The 25,225-nt window shown below is 34.1% G+C and overlaps 2 protein-coding genes across 3 annotated transcripts; both read right to left on the bottom strand.

The window, feature by feature from the left end:
• Nucleotides 1-6,317: 6,317 nt before the first annotated feature.
• On the bottom strand, nt 6,318-7,765 carry LOC111907603 (NDR1/HIN1-like protein 12). The gene has a single exon (XM_023903402.2). It carries the CDS (start codon nt 7,402-7,404, stop codon nt 6,565-6,567), a length of 840 nt encoding a protein of 279 aa, XP_023759170.1. The 5' UTR covers nt 7,405-7,765; the 3' UTR covers nt 6,318-6,564.
• Nucleotides 7,766-10,441: 2,676 nt separating this feature from the next.
• Nucleotides 10,442-12,163, bottom strand: LOC111907253 (probable pyruvate, phosphate dikinase regulatory protein, chloroplastic). Of its 2 annotated transcripts, none has more exons than XM_023903039.3 (3): nt 11,649-12,162; nt 10,847-11,486; nt 10,442-10,748 (listed from the first exon to the last, which is right to left on the bottom strand). In XM_023903039.3, exons 1-3 carry the CDS (start codon nt 12,123-12,125, stop codon nt 10,645-10,647), a joined length of 1,221 nt encoding a protein of 406 aa, XP_023758807.1. In that variant the 5' UTR covers nt 12,126-12,162; the 3' UTR covers nt 10,442-10,644. The 2 variants fall into 2 exon arrangements, with proteins under 2 accessions (XP_023758807.1, XP_023758815.1); XM_023903047.3 differs by having other exon boundaries at nt 10,631-10,771; nt 11,649-12,163.
• Nucleotides 12,164-25,225: the final 13,062 nt, after the last annotated feature.

The raw sequence follows: 25,225 nt of genomic DNA, 5'->3' as shown, positions 1-25,225 counted from the left end.
TCATCTGACTCGTCGAGTTCATTTGGTGACTCGATGATTTCAGCTATTAGAGGGAAGAATTTTCAATTTTGCAAGCAATAAATGATCAAACAAGTCATCAAATACAACAGAAAACAGCCTAGGCTCTAATACCACTGATGGGTTTTGAGCATTACATCAATCCTATGGTGCACATGCAAACCTTAAAGCTTTGGATCTAGGTTTCTCTAATTGTACATGCAAATCATCCAAAGCTTGTAAACCCTAGATCTAGCATATAAAAGTAAAAATTAATAACTAATACAAGCTTAAATGATTACCTTTCAATTGAAGCTTGAAGATCCTTGACTTTGAGAGCTTATTATCACAAATGTAATACCTCTAATCGATCACAAACACCAAGGCAATTGGAAGAATGTAAGAGAGAGAGGAGGGAGATGATTTTCGGCTCTATCAATCCTTTTAGGGTTAGGGTAGCTAAAAATGTGATGCCTAAGGTCCCTTTATATAGGTATGTTGTTAGGGTTTCAGTCAAAACCCTAATTGGATAGCTTAGGCCTTAAGCAGTCCAAAGGAACCTTCCAGAATAAGGCCTTGGACGAATTCAAGGTGGGCTTCCCTCCTTGATTTCGTCCACCCCATCCAAATGGATCCTCTACCCAAAATCCAATTATCTTATAATTGCAATTCCAGTCCCCTAGATTCAATTAATATCTTTTGATCACAAAATTAATTCTTAATTAATTATTGACCAATATTAATTAAAAAAATATGATTTCTCTTTTAATATATTATTCATATAATATATTAATAAACCATAATAACCTCTTTCTCTATAATTCATCCAATCAAGTTGCTTTGGTGAAGGCAACCCAAAAGGACCATGCTACAACTGGGCCAAGTACATACCAAATATAGTTATGGACTTAGACACTAATCCAACAGAAGGCATAAAGGCTAGCCCATTGGATTAATGTCTTGCTATACACTGATATGTCGAGTATGGAATAGATATGCATGATTATGTGCTAGTTGTGGATATGCTAAACTGCTAGATCTGTAGGACTACCTGTGACTCTATCTGCATGATTATATGTATATGGTTGTTATCTGTCAACATATTGTCTTGAGTTGGATTTGTACTACTTCGTGTTGTAGCCAATAAACCCTAAAGCATTCTAGTTATGAGCTGAGGACCGAGTGGTATTCCAGACTCATAATAAGGGCTCAGGTACATTCCAGATACGAGCTGAGGACCCGGTGGTATATGCCAGAATCGTACTGAGGACTTGAGGGTATTGGAACATTCCATACATAAGCTGAGGGCTGGATAAGGCATGGCAGACTCATACTGATGGCTCAGTAACATTCCAGATACAATCTGAGGACCGATTGGTAGGCCAAACATGTATGCAAGCCTGATGACCAATTGGATTAGGGAGCAAGCCATACATAAGTTGATGTCCTTTCAATTGAAGCTTGAAGATCCTTGTTGTGCGCTCGGGAGCAAACCATATATTGATCATCATTGACGATGAAACGTGGATCGATTATGGATATTGATCTGGAGGCAACAAGGAGACGTCAAGGAAAAACGTGAACGAGAATGTGACATCATCTGGATGCAAATCGAGGACAGGAGGAAAAAAAGAGAGAAATGTATGAATGTTGTGTTCTCTCTCGATCTCTTGCTGATGATTTCACCGGCGGAGGAAGAAGGCGGAGCGATGAATGAAGACTTGTTTGTGTGTGAGAGGGAAAGGGATAGAGAGAGAAAGATAGAGTCAGTAACTAATAAAGAGAGAATTTGATTATCTAAAATTAGTTAAATTAGCTATTAGGAAATAATGTATTTTATTCCTAATATACCCCTCTGGTAATTTTCTAAAAGTCTAAGGTACCATTAAAAGTGTTGATAATTACAAGTATGCCATATTTGATCTTAGCCATTAAAATTTTTGGTCTAACGTCCCATCTTTAGTTCTCGGGTTCTCGAGAAACTATAGGTTCTCTAGTGATTATATATATATATATATATATATATATATATATATATATATATATATATATATATATATATATATATGAAATCACTATGGACCTCAAAATGAGGTCCAACAGGAGATGCTCTAAGATTAATCTTCATGGTTAATGATAGCACTAAGTCCCTATTAAAGCTAATATTGTCTGGATTAATGTCAAAAAGTAACATCTTATAATAATTAATTTGATTAATTTTGTTGTTGAAGTCACTTATGGTTTAACTGTATTCAATAAATTGTTTGGTTTCCCATTATGCCAGTGAAGATAACTTCAATTAGGTAAATGGTTTTCCATAATAGGTGACATCCTTATGTCAACGTGGTTGGCTTTAAATAACATTAAAAAAGTAAGTACGAAACGAGTCAAAAATAGATATGTGGTTGGCATGAAATCACGATAAGCTTAAATAAGAATTCATGTAGACGTCATAACAGCACCACGTGGACATAAGGATGCCACCTGTTATGGAAAACCATTTACGTAATTGAAGTTATCTTCACCGACATACTGAAAAACCAAACAATTTATTGAATACAGTTAAAACATAAGTGACTTCAACAACCAAATTAATCACATTAATTATTATAAGATGTTACTTTTTGAAATTAACCCTGAAAAATATTAGTTTTAATACGGCTTTAGTGTTATCATTGACCATGAAGATTAACTTTAGTGCATCTCTTGTTGGACCTCATTTGAGGTCCATAGTGATGTCATGTCATGCTGGAGATGAAGGACCAGTTCCTATAGCTCTCCCTCTGACTTCACTTCCCTCCCGAATCACCTCAATATTCGTCTTTATTTCCTTCCTAGTTCGTGAAGACGATCACCTTCTTTTCCTCCCTCTCTTCCTTTCTTACTTTGAGTAGATCATAAACTTCTTTTGGTCAATCACGATCTCCTCTTCTTTGAAGGCGTATTGTTCACCCTTAGCAACATATAAACTCTTACAAATCATTAATCTCTTTTTACTATTCACAAACATTTTCCAGATATATATAAATGGGTCTCATAATTTGTTTTATTTATTCAACTTTTATTTCTCTATTTTAAATCATATAACAAAAACAAATCATTATATTTTATTTGTAAAACATATTATCCATTTTAATAAAAAGAAGTCAATATAGATTTTGTGTAAAATAATATATATATATATATATATATATATATATATATATATATATATATATATATATAACTTGTTAAAATATATGTCATATTTGTCGTATTTTTAAGTGTATGGACGAAATCCATTTAACGGTGTCATTTATATTATCTTCTCATATAGATTTTTTTGTAGTTTAATGGTATCAAGTGTTGGTAAAAAGTGTCTCTCAGCCTCAAGTTGTGGGTTCATGTCTTGTTGTGAACGAAATGTATAGTTTAGATGAAATATGTTGTTTATTATATGATAGAATGTGTGTATGTTTGTCATTCTAAATAAATAAATAAATAAATAAGAAAAAAGTAAATTAAGTTAATATATATTAATATAGTTAGGGTAGAAAATAAAAATATGAAAAAGAAGTTTAAAATGAAAGTTTAAATTGAATTTGTATTTTTGTCCTTTGATTTATTACTAGTTGTGTGACCCGTATGTTATATGGGTTGGATAAAACAAAAAAAAATTGAATATGAAGGTTTTAACAAAAATTTATTTAAATTTGAAATTTGAAATTTGAAATTTGAATTTAAAAGAAAAACATATTTAATAGTATATGAGTTGTAATATTGTAATTTAATGGTTAGTTTAAATAAGACAATTATTAATTGAGGTGTAAATATGATGTGTTAATTAAAAAAAGATAAACAATGAGAAAATGACACATGGAAAAAATATTTATTCAAAAATACCAAAAAATGACATGTCTCCAAATTAATGAAAGAGTGACATGTGGCAAAACTAGTTTAATTATTAGGGAGAATGGATTCGTTGAGAGAGAGAGAGAGAGAGAGAGAGAGAGAGAGAGAGAGAGAGAGAGAGAGAGAGAGAGAGAGAGAGAGAGAGAGAGACTTCTTTCCTCTCCCTTCTCCATTGTAGTACAACTCACACCAAGGTGCCACATCTTGTAGCCATTAGCCACCATATATACGTGATGGCCTTATACCATAGACCTTTTTTCTAAGAAATATGATTAATTATCATTGCCCTTTATGGAAAATTAGAACTAATATATGATAAAAACCAGTTTGAAGACTCCACTATGATCTGACATTGTGGTTAGAAGACCCCTGATTTCTTAAATGCTTAATAAGTGTTCGCAAGATCAGTCTTTTATTCGTTATAAAGAATACTCTCCATTCTTAAACAACTTTAATATTTATATTTGCAGTTTAAATTTTATTTTAAAAAAAGTACAAACAAAATATAGAACATTCCACACAAACCCTTTGAATTTGCTTACTCAATGCTTCAAAGGTATGTTGTGTAGATATACATGCTCAGTAAGATTCCCTTCTTTACCAATTCTCACAAATCCCTCAAAACCCAAATGATGAATCTTCGTTTTCCAACTTAGAAGACTATGATACTTAACCATAGTCTCCACCCTCACCCTCAACCGCGCACCACCGCCGGCGTTTCCTGCCCGGAATTCTCGGTCAGCGTCAATCAAAACCTCCTCCGTCACAGTCTTCCTTTGCCTTTGACAAAAAGAAACCAACGACTTACTCCCACAAAGAACACCACCATTGTATAACTTCACATCAATCACAAGATAACAAATTGTAATGCCACTGTTGGGATTCGTGATCTGGAGGTCAAGATCGACAGAATTGTTTCGAAGGGTGTCGTATTTTGTGAAGCTCCGGTTGCCGGATCCTGGAATTTGGATGGCGGTGATGGTGAATTTTGGGTTTCGTGGTTTTGTGATTAACCAAATCACGACTGCCACCATGCTTAAAACTATCAGAACTTGAAGGAACCAACAGTAGATAGCGAAAGGGGATTCTGATGCTTTTCTCCTGACCATGGTTTCAAGGTTATTGAACTGAGTTTAAAGATGTTATAGGATTCGAAGAGGCTATACTTTATAGAAACATGAGTGCTTTGTGGCTTTTCGTGTGCTTATGAAACTGCGTTGTTATAAGATACTATGTGCATTAAAAATGGGACTTTCATTTATTTGTTTATTGACAAAAATTACATAAATGGTTCTTACAGTTGAGAAAACTTATCATTTATCATGGTTATGAGAAATTTTTAACACGTGTAGCTTACGTGGTTTTGAAAAGTTATACTTTTGCTTATAGCTAAGGGATTATAGGGTGTTGGAATTGGTTAAGGTTATAGACATTTTTCTATGTTCAGATATTTTTGGTTGAATGATTTAGAAAGACTGTTTGATTTGTACAAAAATATTGGTATTTTTCCGTAAGATATGTTTTTCTCACAAAGCCCCAAAACCATATATTTCTAGCTGAATGAGTCGGAAAGACAATTGTGCCCAAATGCTACATCTTTCTTTCTTTTCTTCAACGCTCTTCATCAAACATCATCGCCTCCACACCAAGCTCTCTACTTTGTTGCCAACCAGCCTCCCATGTCGGAGCGTCGTTGTAACCACTAGCTCTGCCCTATAAGTAACAATCTCATCTTTTTTTTTTTTTGTTTTCTGGTTTATATTTTCTGATTGGTGAATACCGAACGTGAACCTATCTGTTTTATCTCATTTTCTTTCTTTTGATTTTCGAGCATATGATTTAGGAGGATCATTTTATATATAAAATTTCAATAATAAATTCTGATTTTAACATACATTTTGTATAATTTTTATTTTGTAAGAAAACTTGTATTTAGATTTTTAAATGATTATTGTGTGGTTTTGGTTTTGTATAACAATTTGTATGTTTTTATAAATATTCAATAACTTCATCCATTGCAATATAAAACATGGTGATATGGTTATTTTTCATCATTCAAACAAAATGATTTTTTCCAAGTTAGTAAACTTTCTTATACAACAACTATCAAATGGGCCCTAAATTGACCCATCCAAATTAAATTAGAGGTTGAGTTTGACTCAATTTAAATCAATTGCAACTATCAAAAAACTTAATAATGTTAGAAAATGGTGGTTAAACTTTCTAAAATGAGAAATCTACCTTTGTTTTTTTTCTTATTTTGTTTTTTTGTCTCATTCAATTTTTATGAATTTTTTTATGTTAATTAAAGAAATTATAAGTAAAACTAATATCTATTAAAACTTAAAAATGACATACAATGTATAATAGAGAAAAAAAATGAAAGCGAGATGATATAATAAATAAATAATTTACTTTGATTCGTGATTTCAAATTTATGTTCTTAAGAAATAGTCTTTTTGTTGAAATGAATCTTCTTTTTAGCTTTATGGGGCACTTTCTTGTTGTCTCTTTGATGGAAAGTTAACCTTTGGACATTGGAAAACTCTTCTCTGTATTTGCTTAGTTGTAAACTTGTCTTTTTGACATCTTGCTTCGTTTAGAAGTTGCAAATCCATCACATAAAGTACAATCATTCATGCACAAAGTACATACACACGGAGAAAACTAACATCATTAAGTAAAATAAACTGGACATCTCTTTTTCTCATCGCTTCGTAATATCACCCCATTTGACCCAACCCCAATTTCACAATTGGCATGCATCTTATGATGCCTGCTGCCCCACGTCGACACCTTAAACCGAATCGATGATGCCACGTCAACCCTAAACGGAACTACCCCACGTTTTCGGGCATCAAAAAGTTGCCCCCAACGGACCCGGTCAATCCTTAATGTGGGTCCTGACAATGTGCCATAGATTAAGTGTGCGCTCTTGGGTGATTGATAGAATGGAAACAGTATTGGTGATTCTGCGATTGTTTGATCTTGATGATAGATTGTTAGATTCATTGTGTCGTAGTAGATGCCTATATCAAGATTCAGGTTTCGGGCAGTCACGTTGAATGTTATCCGGGCAGTTGAAAATCCGTTAGGGTCAGCTAAATTAGAGATGGAGAATTCTTGTATATAGAACCTAGGACGATGTGGACGCAAACTTAGCCATAAAATGAACGTTGCTAGGCCAACCGTGAACAAAATACCAAGAAAAATCCCGCATATTAGCTTTGTTATGCGAGTGGTTAGACTTTCTTTCACATGGTGTTTGTTGTAAAGGGCATTATGATTCCCTGTTATTACCTGATGACCATCGTCTATATGGTCATCAGGATTATGACAGACATTTACTAAATGTTCGCCAGGATTATGGCGGCCATCTATACGACTGTCAGGATTATGGCGGCCATCTCGTAGACGGTCGCCAGGATTATGACGGTCATCCGGTAGACGACCAATGGGATTGTGGCGGGCATCTGGGGTGTGATGGATGTTGATTTGGTGGTGTGGGGTGTTCATGGTGGTGGTGGGAAGTGGGAAGAGATTGGGGGTTAGTTTTAAAAATTGGTGAAAAGAGGGTAATGTGGTGGTGGGGTTTTTATTTTGAGGGTGGCCGAAGATGAAAGGGATGGTTAGTGGAGGTGTTGTGGTGGTAGAAAGTAAAGAATATTGAAGGTGTTGCTACTTGTTATCTTTAGGTGACCTTTTAGGTTGCTTTTGAAGGAAGTACATCATGCTAGTCTAGTTGTACATTAGAAGGTATAGGTATTTCTTGTGGTACATGACAAGTATTGTATAAGGTAATGTGTACCTATTAGCTAGTTGAATGTAACAATTACAAGCTGTTTTGGTGTTTGTTTTCTGAATTAATATTATATGATTGCTCTCGTTTGAAGAAACAAATGATTAGTTTTTAGTGTTTTAATTAAGATTTTGATTTTACTTGTCTCTAGCAACAAAAAAAAAAAACATCGTTAAATTTCCTGCCATTTCGCCTTTTAGATATGGTTTCGTCTTCTTGGATTTGTGAACAATTCATATCATAATAATATGCACAAACATTGTTTATATATGATAATAATAATAATAAAACTATTCATTAATTTAGTATTTTGTAGACCATAAATAATACCCATAGATTGAGAACTAAAAATGACAATTTGCAAGAGAAGTGAAATGCTTCTAAAGTTCTATGTTGGATAAATGAAAGCGTTTGATTTAACATACGTTAATCTCTTTATTAATCGAAAGTTAATCTCTTTATTAATCGAAAAGAGCAAAGTGGATGAGTTTGTTTTTGGAGAGCATGTAGATTCCGATTTGTAAGTTAAAATCGTTGTTCTTTGTACCACGGCTAACAAAATAAATAAATTAAAAAAAAAAACATGTGGTCTGACAATATCAGATGTCAGAAAAGTTCTTTCAACCAATAAGTTAAGGATTTAAGTCTAGTTTGAGACAAAGATATAAATTTATGAATATGTTTACAGATGGTGTGTTCCTTAACAGCTAAAAAGCTCGTTAAGACCACCGAGTATGGGTAACGCCTTTGGGCGTTATGCTGATTTGGCAACTCCATAACGGTGCCATAACGCGAGCACACTTCTATTTCTAAAAAATAAAAAATTTACCAATTAATTATTTTAAACTATATCAATACATATATACTTCATTCTACACTTCTATTTCTCTATATCTATCTCTATTTCTTTTATCATTCAAAACACAAACACAAAAAACCACTGTGGATCAAAACCCAAATATTCCTTCTCCGAACACAAACACATCCACTCCAATAGGTTTTGTGGGATACGCGAGATACATGAATCTTCTAAACTCGCAAGACTCACCATAACTTCCATATTCTGGCAAAATTTTCCAATCCTGCCTCACCCCCACTACAATTCTCTACCTCGCAATTTATGCAACAAAATGCAAACTTTCAACAAAACTTTTTTAAAACATTCGGTCCCATGCGACAAACAATCATACAACCCCCACCCAGGCAAGAAACGGTTGCTGAGACGCAAGTCAGGGGTAGTTAGAAAGAATCGGGAAAAAAGGGAGATCAAAAAAGAAAGGGAAAGAGGTCGTTGTCGGGGCGGAGCAAAGGTAAGCATCTCCAATATGGTGGACACCGGAGGAAGAGCATGCGTTGGCAGTGGCTAGGTGCGAGACTTCAAAACAACCAACTTTGGGGAACGATATGAAGAGAGTTGTTTTTTGGGAAGCCGTAATTGTCAAATTTCGCACAATTTTGAACATGAGTGACACATATCGCAATCATGATATGCTTAGTGGCAAATGGACTCAAATTAGCCGGAAGTGCACCAAATTCAATTCCATTTACAACAAACTTTCTTCGCAACGTCAAAGTGGTGCCAATGAGTTCGATGTGTTTAAAGTCGCGAGGGAGGAATATCACGTGCAAATGGATCACGTATTTGAGTACGAAAAAGTTTGGGAGATCGTGAGGAAAGATCCAAAATGGATAAAAACGCCAACATCATTGGAACAACAATCAAAGAGGTCTCGTGGTTTGGGTTCGGTTGACATTTCCGACGGACACACGAACATCGACCTCAACGCTGACACCGATGAGATCCCGGACGAGTTTGACGACATCGAGAAAATCTCTTCGCCACGACAACTAATGGACCACGACAAAGCGAAGCGCGCTCAATGACATGCTGAGGAGAATGAAAGTCGGCTTCGAGAGCACAAGGAAATGAAAAAAGAAATTTGACGCCTACACGAAAATCGCAAATAAAAGATATGAATTGCAACGGGAGGATTTGGATTTCCTTCGTCAAGAAGCTGAACAAGATCGCATATCGAAGGATTTGACAATTCTTACGATGAATGAAGAAAATTTGTCACCGAGACAAGCTGAAGTGATACAAATGATGAAGACAAAGATCGAGAGCAAATTCTTGGACAACGAATATTTTATCAGTGTTTTTTGTTAATTATCCTGTGTTTTTAGGACTATCTTGTGTTTTTTTGTCAATTTTTTTTTTTCTTCTTTTTTCCTTTGTAATGTTTTTTAAGATTGTATGGTATTTTTAATTTACTAGTTTAATGAAATTATGTTTTATTATTTTGTATGTTTTTTAGATATATGACACAAAAAAACAAATCAGAAATATATGAAGTAAAAAAAACAAATCAGAATAATAGAAATTAAAAACATCCAAAAAAAAATAGAAAATAATGATGTGGACACTTTAGATCTGATAACATATAATAACATGTTGCCACCTAATAGTCTAATAGTCTAATGTTATGATATATCTAGTTGTAACTTTGTAACGAAGACAAGATAAAACACTTACTTTGGTTGGCTATTCCTTCATCCACAAATCAATTTTTTTTCTTTTTTCTTCTCTCTCTTTTTAACACCATGTTATAACAACACCACCCCACTTCTTGTTATAACATGTTGAAATGTGAGGTGACAATAGTTGGTTTCATAACAGGTTGCCCATATCCAATACTCTAATAGTAATGTGTATAGACCATGATTATTTTGATGTATGTGTGCTTAAACAAATCCTTAATAATCAACCATGTTTGCTATTTCAGCAGTTTTTACATAAGTATAATGTGCCAATAGTAAAAGACTTTTATCACTATTATTTACATATATACGTATACTCTATTTCTCTATATTTGTGTAAGTAATGCCAACTCTCACAATACCATACGAAAAAGGAAAACATCATCTTCAATGGAAAAACAATTTTTACCTTTACACTTCTAGTAACGTTTAGAGATCCGTGGCATCGAGCACCTGTTTTTTCGATCTTGGTAAAGTCTCAATACAGTAACTGCAGTTTCTTCAATGGCTTTCCCTGTCACTTCTGTAATCACCATTAACAAAAGTCTTTTAAAGCTTTGAATTTTTTCCCAATTATTTAAAAAAAAAAAAGATATATTGTAAATTTGTAATATTACTCACCAATTACTGGCCAAGTGGGATTCTGTGCAAAAATCTTGCATGCAAAATCAAGCTCCTGCCTCACATGATCCATCTCTGAATAATTTGTTCTCATTTCTTCCGCGAACCCTAAAGTTTTCGATCTTGCTCTTCTTATAGTTTGCAAAACAACAGGATTTATAGTCAACGCAAACACTTTCTCCTGGTCAACCTCAAACAATGCTTTTGGCAACGAAACTCCCATCACAATAGGCACATTCGCCACTTTGAATCCTTTCTGTGCTAAGTAGATCGACAATGGAGTCTTCCCTGTTCGTGAAACACCAGCAAGAATAATGTCCGATTTGTGTAAGTTCTGGGGTAAAGCTCCGTCATCTTGTTTGATAGTGAATTCAATTGCGTCGATTCTCTTGAAGTAATCTTCGGTCAGGGGGAATTTCCTGCCCGGAGCACCACGGGGCAGCCCGGAAGGGGAGACGCCTAAATGCAATGCGATTGCTTCTGTGATTGGGCTGAGAATGTCGGTGGATGGAACGCCCCATCTTTTGCAGGCGTGTCGAGCTGAAGCAGCCATGTTTTCATCGGCGAGTGTGTAAATCAGCATTGCTCCTTCTCTTGCTGCTTGCTTTATTATTTCCATTAGCTGTTCGACGTCTTCAATCTGATTCGAAATTGTGAAACATCAAATCTGAATTCGTGATAAGAGATTAAGAGCTTTTTGGTTTTTTTTTTTTTTTTTTTTTTTTGGAAAAACGAAATGTGATTATGAATGAATGAAGTATGAAATAGAATCAATGGAAGTGGAGATATTCAATGAAATTACCCCGGAGAACAAGTGAGTGAGGACTGGACAACCACGATCCACCAAGCAATGTTCGAACTGACCTAACGCCGCGTTAACAGAATGCTCTGCTGTCCATCCGGTGCCATCTGAAACCATGTATATATGTTTCGCACCGGCCGCCGCTTCCTCCATCTCTGCAACACAGCCGTCTTCCTCGTCTGACGAATAATTCGGACTAGTAGATGATTCTCCGTCACCAGAACGCCGCACCGGTGGATCAATAACCTCTGAGTTTTGCAGGAGTGGTCGTTGAACTGGTCGATCTAGTTTCAATCCAGATCTGATCGCGCGAGCTCGAGACCATCGGATTAACTGAGAGCTACCTTTATTGAGCTTACGATGATCAGGTTCCGGTGGACGGTGGCTCGTCTGCTTAGGTTCAGGTGTAGGTCCAGCAATCAGCGGTGAGGATTGTTGGGGGAGACCAGATAAACTCAAGGTTGAGGAAGATATCATTTTGCTTTTCTTATTTCCAATTTCTTTTTGTTGTTTTATTCAAATTATAGAATATAGATCTTAGTAGTCGGTTATAATGAAAATCTTGATATAAATGGTCCCTCTGGTTTTCATGTTTTACGTTTTTCTCTAAACCTTTTTATTTTTTTATTTTTTTTATAGATGGATTTTATAGTTTCAAAAGTTTGTATAATGATCTAATATTAAATAAATTTTAGTATATTTTCTTTTATATTTTATACTAACTAATTTTTATATAAAAATAAAAAACATCATAAAAACACCCTACACCGATCTATATTAAATGACATTTATACCTTTTTATTTTCTTAATTATTTTTAATAACAATAAACAAACAAATAAATAAATAAAAACACACCACACCCATATAGAAATAAAACTCTACTCTATTACCCATTCACTATTTAAATGTATCCATGCCGGTGACAATACTAATTCTTTGGAAATAAAGAAAGAGGAAAGTGTAATAAATTGCTTACATATTGTTTTCATAATCGATTTAATCTTTATATAATTTTTTTTATTCAGTTAAGTCCCAAAAACCGGTAATCGTATTCAATTTAACCCTTTTACCCGGTCAACAGGTCATCCAATTTTCAAAAATTACATTTTTGGCCCCGACTTCAAAATTTATTACAAATTTGGTCTAAAATTTATACTTTTAACATAATTTTTAAATTTCAGTACAAATTTGGTTCCAAATTTACCTTTTTGGCTCAAATTTTAGAATTTTGTTATAAATTCATCATAACTTTAGTTTTTTACAACTTTTTTTTATCAAATTTTGTTTCGAATATGTTTTTTTCTTTATAAAATCATATTTATACAAAAAAACATATTTTCAAATAAAAATCTTATAATTCTATATAAAAACTTTTTTGTATATGAAATATTTATTTATAAAAATAGGCATTTATTAAGTACATAAATATATATAAATCCGTTTTTATAAAAAAAGATGTATACAAATACATATTTTACAGAAAAAAATATATACAAACACCTATTTTATTATAAATATATTTGTTTACAAGCATATATTTATAAAAAAAATGTAAACACACGTCTTTTTTCATAGTCTATATATATATATATATATATATATATATATATATATATATATATATTACAAAACAAATGTATGCAAACACGGTGCATATAAATATGTATTTACAAAAGAAATGTATACGATTTACTATGAAATAGGTGTTTGTGTGTATATATATATATATATATATATATATATATATATATATATATATATATATATATATATATATACACACACACACACACACGTGTTTGCATATAAGTGTATTTATAATAAAATAGGTGTTTATATATATATATATATATATATATATATATATATATATATATACTGCAAAATACATGTTTGTATGTATTTTTTTATAAAAACATATTTGTATATATTTATGTACTTAATAAATACCTATTTTTTTAAATAGGTATTTCGTATACAAAAAAGTTTTTTTTAAAAAAAATTTATATAGAAAATATAAAACTTTTTATGTGAAAATATGTTTTTCTTGTATAAATATGATTTTATACAGAAAATACATAATCAAAACAAAATGTTGTGAAAAAAAGTTGTAAAAAAATTATTGTCAGGATGAATTCATAACAAAATTTTAAAATTTGGGCAAAATGGGTAAATTTTGGACCAAATTTGTGATAAAATTTAAAATCTAGGTCAAATATGTAAATTTTGGACCAATTTGTTATAAATTTTGACAAAAATGTAATTGTTGAAAGTTTGATGACCTGTTGACCCGGTTAAAGGGTTAAATTGAATACGATTACTGATTTTTGGGGCTTAACCGAATAAAAAAAGATATAAGGACTAAATCGATTATGAGGCCAATATGTAAAGACTTTATTGTAGACATAAAATCAATCATTTCTACATATAGACAGGTTTTCGCGGAGGTGGGCTCCACGGGCTACACGGAATTCACTAAAGCTTCGAGGAATCGACGTAGCCCTAAAAATAAAAATAAAAGTTTCAAGAAGAATTCCATAGATGATTATACCTGAAGAACAGTTCCATAGAGCTCCCGTTGCAGGCTTTGCGGAATGACAGAAAGGACGATTGATTCAAAATTTATTGCTTTGTGGAATGTGTAACGCCCGTAGATCCAGTCGAGTCAATTTAGAGACGATAAGCATCAAAAATGACTTTTTGATGGAAGATTATTTAGAAGGATTAATCTTAACTAAGTTTTAGTATATGTTACAAGGATTCCGTGTATATAAAGAACGCCAAAATCCGAGTTATAACGAAGAAGTTATGACATGTCGAAGTTTCACGACAGAACCGGCATGACACAGCGCGATGTAAATAGTGAATTTACTTTAGAGCGATATTTGGCCCTAGCGATCTAAATGAAAGTTGTAGAATACATTAAACCGAGAGTGTGCATAAAAAGAACGTCTAAATCTGACTTCGTATGAGTAAGTTATGATTTTTCGAAGTTTCAGCATTAGCAGTATGCAGCCTGAAACTTGAGATTGAGGTCGAGTGATATTTAGCCAAAACTTTCTAAATGAGAATTGAAGATCTCATCAATAGTAGTTCAACAATAAAAAGGCAGACGAAAACGGAGTTCAGATGAAAGAGTTATGAATTTCGAACGGAGTTTTCCTGTCTCGGCCTACTAAAAATAATATATTAAAATTAAAGTCAAAATTAGCAAACTGAGTCTAAACGAGAGTTGTAGAGCATAATCCCACCTTTGCGTCGATATAAAGAACGTCGAAAACGGAGTTCATATGCGAAAGTTATGAATTTCTGAAGTTCGGGCGCGAAACCCCAAAACTGTCAGGGTTCACGACGTGAAAACAGTGTTCACGATGTGAACTGACTTCTGACGCCTTCTGGAGCCTCCAGAGCAAGTGGATGAGTGACGAATTCAATGACATACTGTTCTCACGATGTGAAGACTTAAAACTCACGACATGAGTGCAGAAATTTCACCCTATAAATAGAAATCAAGGGTCAGCCGGTTTTGGTTGCTCCGACTCTTCTCTCTCACTCCTGATACTCTCTCTAAGCCCTATTTTAACCCCCGAATCCCCGATATCATCCCGAGACTCGAAGCGACTCCCAAAGCCCCAAAGATCCCGAGGAGAAAAGGAGTTTTCGAGCTGAAGCTCTGCGTGCGAGAAGCCAGGTATTTGAAGATATTCTAGTTTCATCGAAGCGCTACTACTCTTAGAGCCGTAGTGTTGTCCGATCATCTTCTGATCAAGTGAGTGTGTGGTTACTTTCTTCTAACACATAAATATAAAGTATTAGCTATGAAATACGTGCTATGTGTTATATATTATTTGTCTATTTGAGATGGGCTTGGAATTGATGTTTTTATACGGGCGTTAAATGATTTAAACTGTGTTTGTCTTTACATCTACGAAAATGTTGGGTAGAACATGGGTAGATGGAATAGTTGGTAACGATGCGACTTCGTACCTATTGAGTAAAACCTTGGTGACGATGCGACTTCATACTTATTGAGTAAGCCTTGTTGACGATGCGACTTCGTGCCTATTGAGTAAACCCAGGCGACTATGTGACTTAGTGCCTATCGAGTAAACCTTGGTGACGATGTGACTTCGTGCCTATTGATAAACCTTGATGACGATGTGACTTCGTGCCTATTGTATAAATCTTGGCGACTATGGAGTTAACGCTTGTTGAGAAAACCTTGGTGACTATGAAATTAGCGTCTGATAGTTAGGGATTTAGTATCTGATAGATAAATTTTGGCAGCAATGGACTTCGTGCCAATTCCTTATGTAAATCCGTAGGAATGAATGAATGAAGGATAATTGGTTCTTAGGGTAAAACCCTAAGAAATAAAGGAGATAATGGGGATGGGTATTTGGGTTGATTGTTTGATGATTGAATAATAAATATATTATTGTGGGTTGAAAACCCTATATGCTCACCAGGCTCCCAAGCCTGACCCACTCAGTTTTCTTTGTATCACGGGTATCAATACGAAGACATATTTCATTGAGAGATTAAAGGAGATGTAAATCATTAGTGTAAATAAATGTAAGTTCTGTTTATGCTTATGTGTCTGTATCGAAACATGACATCCCGAGATTTTGGTATATAATGAAAATACATTCTCTTTGAGAAACGTTTTGATAAATTTTTATCATATTTTTTTTGGAACAAATTCCGCAACAATTTTCTTTAAACGATTACTCTGATTTTAAAAACAAAGCATAAACAAATCGGTCTTTTCTGGCCATGAAATTGGGGATGTCACAGTTGGTAACAGAGCATTGGTTTTAGCGAACTAGGAATTTGTAGGATTTCTAGACTTAAACTTAGAATGCTAAGCGATGATTGTGAGATGAGTGTCTACCATATTTTAGACACGAGCACAAGTATATTTTAGGAAAGATGCCTAAAATGATTTTATGTGCTAAATGCTATATGTTTGCCTTATATGATATTATTTGTTTGGATCTATGGTCTGTTGCTGACCGGATCGAGAAACCTTATGTGTTTAGGATTCTAAACGTACATCTACGACATTAGAACTAGCATGTAAATGTTTCGGAGTGATAAGGATGATATATGTATCTATCATGAATGAGGATCTAAATTGACCTTATTCTGTGTATAGATCAAGAATGGCAAGAACTAGAAGCGGAGTTGGAAACGCAAATGAGAACAGGAATCAACCACCAGTGATTAAGCAAATACCTATTGTAGCTGCAGCACCTGAGCCAATAACGATGGAAGGTGTACAAGAAATGATGCAGGCGATGTTGGATCGTCAAATGGAGGAGACCAGACGGTTGCTTCGACAGAATTGTGAAGAACTGTCAGTTCAAGTGGAAGAGCTCGAAGTAAATGGAGGGAATTCGGAAGGAGGGAACTACAGTGGGACCGTTGGTTAAGCCAACCCACCAATAGTTCAGCGAAACAACCAAGATGGAGGAAATAACAGATGTGGGTGCAAGTACGAGGATTTCATGGCATCCAAACCACCGTGTCTTTGTGGGAGCCCGACACCGGTGCAAGTGATGGACTGGATCTCCGAGATGGAGACAATGTTTGAAAGTTGCAAGTGTAGCAACAGACAGAAGACCGCTATTGCAATTCCTCTGTTAAAATTTGGAGTACTGAGCTGGTGGAAGTTACTGGCTGGTTCGATGCCAAAGGGGGAAGCTAGCAAGATGTCTTGGGTAGAGTTCGTGGTGCAATTGAAAATGCAATACTGCTCTGAGCAGGATCTTCTAGAAATCAACAATGAGTTCCAGAATCTGAAGAAGGGAAAATTGAGCGTCACTGAATATGCTACAAGCTTTACGGAGAAGATGAAGCTTATTCCATACCTAATTCCAGCTAAACTTTCCAAGGTCAACAAGTTTGCTAATGGATTACCAGCGGACTTTGGTCCGATAGTAAAGCAAGCAACCACTCTAAAAGTCGCTATTTGGGCAGCCAAAAATGTTGAGACCCAAATAAAAGAAAAGGGTCTGGAGAGAGTAGAAGTTGGTGAGAAAAGGAAACATGAAGGATCTTCAATGATCAACAAAGAAACCAAATTCTCGAAATCTGGAAGAAGAGATGAAGCTAAGTGGTGTGAGAAGTGTAAAAAGAAACACTTCGGGAAGTGTAGCAAGGAGACGACCTGCTACAAATGTGGGAAGACAGGGCATGTCGCCAACAAATGCGCAACTAACACAATGCATATAAATATGTATTTACAAAGGAAATGTATATGTTTACTATGAAATAGGTGTTTGTATATATATATATATATATATATATATATATATATATATATATACATATATATATATATATATATATATATATATATATATATATATATATATATATATATTGCAAAATACATGTTTGTATGTATTTTTTTGTAAAAACATATTTGTATATATTTATGTACTTAATAAATACCTATTTTTATAAATAGGTATTTCGTATACAAAAAAGTTTTTTTAAGAAAAATTTATATAGAAAATATAAGATTTTTTTATGTGAAAATATGTTTTTCTTGTATAAATATGATTTTATAAAGAAAAACATAATCGAAACAAAATGTTGTGAAAAAAAGTTGTAAAGAAATTATTGTCAGGATGAATTCATAACAAAATTCTAAAATTTGGGCAAAATGGGTAAAATTTGGACCAAATTTGTGATAAAATTTAAAATCTAGGTCAAATATGTAAATTTTGGACCAAATTTGTTATAAATTTTGACATCTAGGCCAAAAATGTAATTGTTTAAAGTTTGATGTCCTATTGACCCGGTAAAAGGGTTAAATTGAATACGATTATTGATTTTTGGGGCTTAACTGAATAAAAAAAGATATAAGGACTAAACCGATTATGAGGCCAATATAGAAAGACTTTATTGTAGTTTAAAAAAAAACCATTTCATTGGAAAAAAAATTTGGGATTTTGTTGGATATATACACTTTTTGAGGTTGAATTCTAAAAATAGACATAAAATCAACCATTTCTACATATAGACAGGCTTTTCGCGGAGGTGGGCTCCACGGGCTACCCGGAATTCACTTAAGCTTCGAGGAATCGACGTAGCCCTAAAAATAAAAATAAAATTCTGAAGAAGAATTTCGTAGATGATTATACCTGAAGAACAGTTCCACAGAGCTCCCGTTGCGGGCTTTGCGGAATGACAGAAAGGGCGATTGATTCAAAATTTATTGCTCCGTGGAATGTGTAACGCGCGTAGATTCGGGCTAGTCAATTTAGAGACGATAAACATCAAAAATGACTTTTTGATGGAAGATTATTTAGAAGGATTAATCTGTGACATCCTCATTTACATGGCCAGAAAAGACCGATTTTGTTTATGCTTTATGAAAATCAGAGTACCTCTTTTAATAAAAATGTTGCGGAATTTATTCCCAAAAAAAAACACGATAAATATGTTATCAAAACATTTCTGAATAAACGTATTTTATTCATTTTAAAACATTTAGGATGTCATCGTCAATACAGAAACATAAGCATAAACAGAACTTACATTCATTTACGCTACTGATTTATATCTCCTTAATCTCTTAGTGTAATGTCAGTTCATATCGACACTTGTGATATAAATAAACTGAGTGGGTCAGGTTGGGAAACCTGGTGAGTACATAGGGTTTTCAACCCACAATAATATAATTATTATGTTTAAACAATCAAAAAATCAACCCAATTATCCATCCCCATTATCTTCTTTAGTCTCAAGGATCTATCCTAAGAGTCATCTATCCCGCATTTGTTCATTCTGAAGTCCTTTGCTTCCAGATTTATAGGACGGGCAATAAATCCATAGCTGCCAATGCTCGTTCGTAAAGCACTAATTCCATAGCTGTTTGGTACTAAATCCATATCTACCAATGTTTATCTAATAGGTACTAAGTCCATAGCTACCAATTCCTAACAGGTACTAAGTCCATAGCTACCAGTGTTTGTCCAATAGGCACTAAGTCCATAGCTGCCGATGTTGTTTGTTAGGCACTAAGTCTATAGCTGCCAATGTTTACTCACATCATCTTTTATCTCTTATCATTCATCTACCCATCTCATACCCAACATACTTGTATATTTAAAATACATATACAGTTCAAATCATTTAAAACATGTATAAAAAAAACGTTCATCCAGCATAGACAACAAGTATTCAGATAATATGCACACATAACACGTAGTTTATATAAAATACTTCATATCTATGTGTAAGATGAAAGTAACTATGCACTCACAACACGTAATATATATTAAATACTTCATATCTATGTGTAAGATGAAAGGGACCATGCACTCACAACACGTAATATATATTAAATACTTCATATCTATGTGTAAGATGAAAGGGACCATGCACTCACAACACGTAATATATATTAAATACTTCATATCATAGTGTAAGATGAAAGTAACTATGCACTCACCTGAGATGGTGGTGACTCGGTACTCGGACAACGCTTCGTTTACTTTTAAATAATTTCCTTCGACGAAACCTAGTATTATTACCACTGGATTTTAGTCTAATATTTACCGTGACTAATTATTATTATTATTATTATTATTATTATTATTATTATTATTATTATTATTATTATTATTATTATTATTATTATTATATAAACGTTTAAACAATACTTTCCAACCACTATGTACAGACAGGGGCCAGACATAAAACACCGGAGGGCAGGACCATTTTGGCGTATAGCACTTCTGAAATCCAACAACCCTATGCGGCCCTTTAAACCAAACTCCCCGTACCGCGAGTAGTTAAAAAGATATTATAACGACACTTATATAAGTCATAATAATAGCTCAAATATTTATTATAAGTTCATAATAACAATATTAATTTTAAATATAAGCTATATTAAAATAGGGTAAACATAACATACTTACAAGGGGATTTTAGCAAGGAGTCGGGCTCTGTAGGGGCAGAACTTCGTTGCTGAATCTTTCTAAGAAAGATTCGTGCAGCGCTTCAGCGCTCACCTTACTATACAAAAAACTACAGAAAGAGAAGTTGAATCACGAGGGACTGAAATGCTCGGGGGATAAGGAGAGAAAGACTCTTGAATCAAGAGAATGGTGCAAGAAATATGAGAGTCCAAGCCTCTTATTTATAGTAATTGAATTTACAAAAACTACCCTTCATAATTACTTAATGACCTTATAGTTATATAAACGACTAAACACCCCTTCATAATACTATTTTAAATAGATTTAATGATATTTGTACTAAACTAATGTCGAAAGAACTCAACGTTAGTCTTATAATGACCGCATCTTCGATACCTTTCTAATGATATATACATATGTATATATATGTGTACGTATATATGATTTATACTTTATTGTATTACGTAAATATGCTATTATAATTTGTAACTCGTTCATACGAACTCTATTTTTTGACGTTCTTTTAATCCACGCGTAGGTGGAGACGTACTCTACAACTTTTGTTTAGACTCCGTTGGCTAATTTTGACATTATTTTTAAAGTTATATTTTTTAACAGGCCGGGACAGAATTGGTCCGTTAAAATCTCATAACTTCTTCATCCGATGTCGATTTTCTTCTGTCTTTTTTTTTTATCTGTACGCTACTAATAATGAGATCTTCGATTCTCGTTGGTTGTGTCGGCTAAAAACCGCTCGATCTAATACTCGAACTTCGGGTTGTATACCGCTAAGCCGAAACTTTGAAAAATCATAACTTCCTCATACGAAGTAAGATTTGGGCGTTCTTTTATAGACGTTCACAAGTTAACATATTCTACGACTTTCATTTGGATTACTAAGGCTAAAAGTCGCTCTATCATAAATTCACTATTTGCGTCTTCGCGGTGTCGTGCCGGTTCCGTCGCTAAACTTCGACGGGTCATAACTTCTTCGTTATAACTCGGATTCTGGCGCTCTTTATATGTAGGAAACCCTTGAGACATATTCCACAACTTGGTTAAGATTATTTATTCTAAATAATCTTTTGTCAAAAAGTCGTTTTCGACCCCTATTATCTTTAAATTGACTAGCCCGGATCTACGGGCATTACAATTATCTCCCCCTTAGGATGATTACGTCCCGGAATCATCAACGAAACATGATTCACATGATGACTCCATACGTTATCTCTTCATCCTAAGTAATAACTGTAACTTTGATGTTTCTTCAAATGAGTATCTAATTCTAAGACTTCCTGACTGCAGGCGGTGCCCGATCTTGGACCCGCTCTCTATCTCATGTTAGACTTCCAATCATGATCTTTATGTCGCGATCTCGATCTTTATTGGAGACTCCTTTTTTAACAAACTTGAGATAAGTTTCTTCATTCGATTATCATAATAGACTGATGGGTTATGTTCTAATGACGTCTCATCGTATGATGCATCGCTTGGACTCAGGTCTTTTAGAGTCAAATTCCATAATAGACTATACCTTCCTTCATGTTCTAACCACATCTTGAAAGGTAGCATTTCTAGCTACAAGCAACCGTCGCGATACCTCTACCGATCACTTCAATTATCTTTTACTTCAATCCTATGGCTTAAGTCAGATGTTACATCGAACTTGGTTCTCTGAACCACATAACATACTCAGCGTAGTCAGAGTCAAATTGATATGACCACTAGGGTTAGAATAACAATCATCTTCTTAGTCATTACCGAAACGATGGTAACGACATATATGAACAAAACAGAATCAATTACTAGCTTCTTGGTAACCTTGTGACTTTCCTCGATCCAAGTGTGAGTCCTATGCTTCCGATAGTATATGCATCTACTACCTTTCATACCTATTCATACTCGTACCAAGTATTGTCTCGCAGTCCCCAAGTCCTAAAATCACGAAGCAATTTAACACATACGAGTGTGTGCAAATAATCATAAAAATTTCCCTAGACTCTATTAGGACTTCTTCCATGCATATCTTCAATCATCAATTCTGCTTCAACTCAGTTGGTGATGGACATTCCAGATGATAGGAAAACTTTAGGAATTACATCAATCGTTCTATCATCCCGCCAATCAAATGTGTACATTTAGATCTACCCTACTTCTATAGACGTACTGCTATTTTACCAGACGTATTCTAAAGGCAAGATACCTCTCTTATTATATCTTCTGATAGGTATTATTTAGTATCGTAAGCCATCTCTTTTCCTCTATTTTCTCAGTTTATCATGGTTCGCATCACTTCCTGAACTTCTACCATTGTGATAAGTTCGGGTGTAGGCGCAACGACCGATGCATGACCTATCACATTTTTAGGCTCAGGTTGTCATCTTCCTTTTGTTTTGTACACCCAAGCAGATGTTCGGTGTACCGAGATGAGAATTTAAGATAGGAAAGATCTTATTTACGATAGACGTATAAATCTCCTTATTATTCTGAAACATTACATGCTAGTTCTAATATCGTAATCATATGCTTAGAATCTTGAACACATAAGGTTTCCAGATCCGGTAAGCAACAGACCATAGATCCGAACAAATAACAGCATATAAGGCATTTATATAGCTATAACATAAATCATTTAGCACATAAAACATTTTAGGCATGTTCCTAAAATAAGCTAGTGCTTGTGTCTATTCAGGTGTATTACCTAAATCTATTAAACACACTCCTCACAATCATTGCTTAGCATTCTAAGTTTAAGTCTAGAAATAAATCTATATTCCTAGTTCGCTTAAACTAATGCTCTGATACCAACTGTGACATCCTTATTTACATGGCCAGAAAAGACCAATTTTGTTTATGCTATATGAAAATCAGAGTACCTCTTTTAATAAAAATGTTGTGGAATTTATTCCCAGAAAAAAACACGATAAATATGTTATAAAACATTTCCGAAGAAACGTATTTTATTCATTTTAAAACATTTGGGATGTCATCGTCAATATAGAAACATAAGCATAAACAGAACTTACATTCATTTACACTAGTGATCTATATCTCCTTAATCTCTCAGTGTAATGTCAGTTCATATCGACACTTGTGATATAAATAAACTGAGTGGGTCAGGTTGGGAAACCTGGTGAGTACATAGGGTTTTCAACCCACAATAATATAATTATTATGTTTAAACAATCAAAAAATCAACCCAATTATCCATCCCCATTATCTTCTTTAGTCTCAAGGATCTATCCTAAGAGTCATCTATCCCGCATTTGTTCATTCTGAAGTCCTTTGCTTCCAGATTTATAGGACGGGCAATAAATCCATAGCTGCCAATGCTCGTTCGTAAAGCACTAATTCCATAGCTGTTTGGTACTAAATCCATAGCTACCAATGTTTATCTAATAGGTACTAAGTCCATAGCTACCAATTCCTAACAGGTACTAAGTTCATAGCTACCAGTGTTTGTCCAATAGGCACTAAGTCCATAGCTGCCGATGTTATTTGTTAGGCACTAAGTCTATAGCTGGCAATGTTTACTCACATCATCTTTTATCTCTCATCATTCATCTACCCATCTCATACCCAACATACTTGTATATTTAAAATACATATACATCTCAAATCATTTAAAACATGTATAAAAAAACGTTCATCCAGCATAGACAACAAGTATTCAGATAATATGCACACATAGCTCGTAGTTTATATAAAATAGTTCATATCTATGTGTAAGAAGAAAGTAACTATGCACTCACAACACGTAATATATATTAAATACTTCATATCTATGTGTAAGATGAAAGGGACCATGCACTCACAACACGTAATATATATTAAATACTTCATATCTATGTGTAAGATGAAAGGGACCATGCACTCACAACACGTAATATATATTAAATACTTCATATCATAGTGTAAGATGAAAGTAACTATGCACTCACCTGAGATGGTGGTGACTCGGTACTTGGACAACGCTTCGTTTACTTTTAAATAATTTCCTTCAACGAAACCTAGTATTATTACAACTAGATTTTAGTCTAATATTTACCGTGACTAATTATTAGTCTTATTATTATTATTATTATTATTATATAAACGTTTAAACAATACTTTCCAACCACTATGTACAGACAGCGGCCATGCATAAAACACTGGAGGGCAAGAACATTTTGGCGTATAGCACTTCTGAAATCCAACAACCCTATGCGGCCCTTTAAACCAGATTCCCCGTACCGCGAGTAGTTAAAAAGATATTATAACGACACTTATATAAGTCATAATAATAGCTCAAATATTTATTATAAGTTCATAATAACAATATTAATTTTAAATATAAGCTATATTAAAATAGGGTAAGCATAACTTACTTACAAGGGGATTTTATCAAGGAGTCGGGCTCTGTAGGGGCAGAACTTCGTCGCTGAATCTTTCTAAGAAAGATTCGTGCAGCGCTTCAACGCTCACCTTACTATACTAAAAACTACAGAAAGAGAAGTCGAATCACGAGGGACTGAAATGTTCGGGGGATAAGGAGAGAAAGACTCTTGAATCAAGAGAATGGTGCAAGAAATATGAGAGTCCAAGCCTCTTATTTATAGTAATTGAATTTATAAAAACTACCCTCCATGATTACTTA

The sequence above is a fragment of the Lactuca sativa genome, chromosome 7 (assembly GCF_002870075.4).
Source record: "Lactuca sativa cultivar Salinas chromosome 7, Lsat_Salinas_v11, whole genome shotgun sequence".
In the NCBI taxonomy this organism is placed as follows: domain Eukaryota; kingdom Viridiplantae; phylum Streptophyta; class Magnoliopsida; order Asterales; family Asteraceae; genus Lactuca; species Lactuca sativa.
The sequence above is the reverse complement of the archived record's forward strand: the minus strand, read 5'-3'. Positions and strand labels throughout refer to the sequence as shown.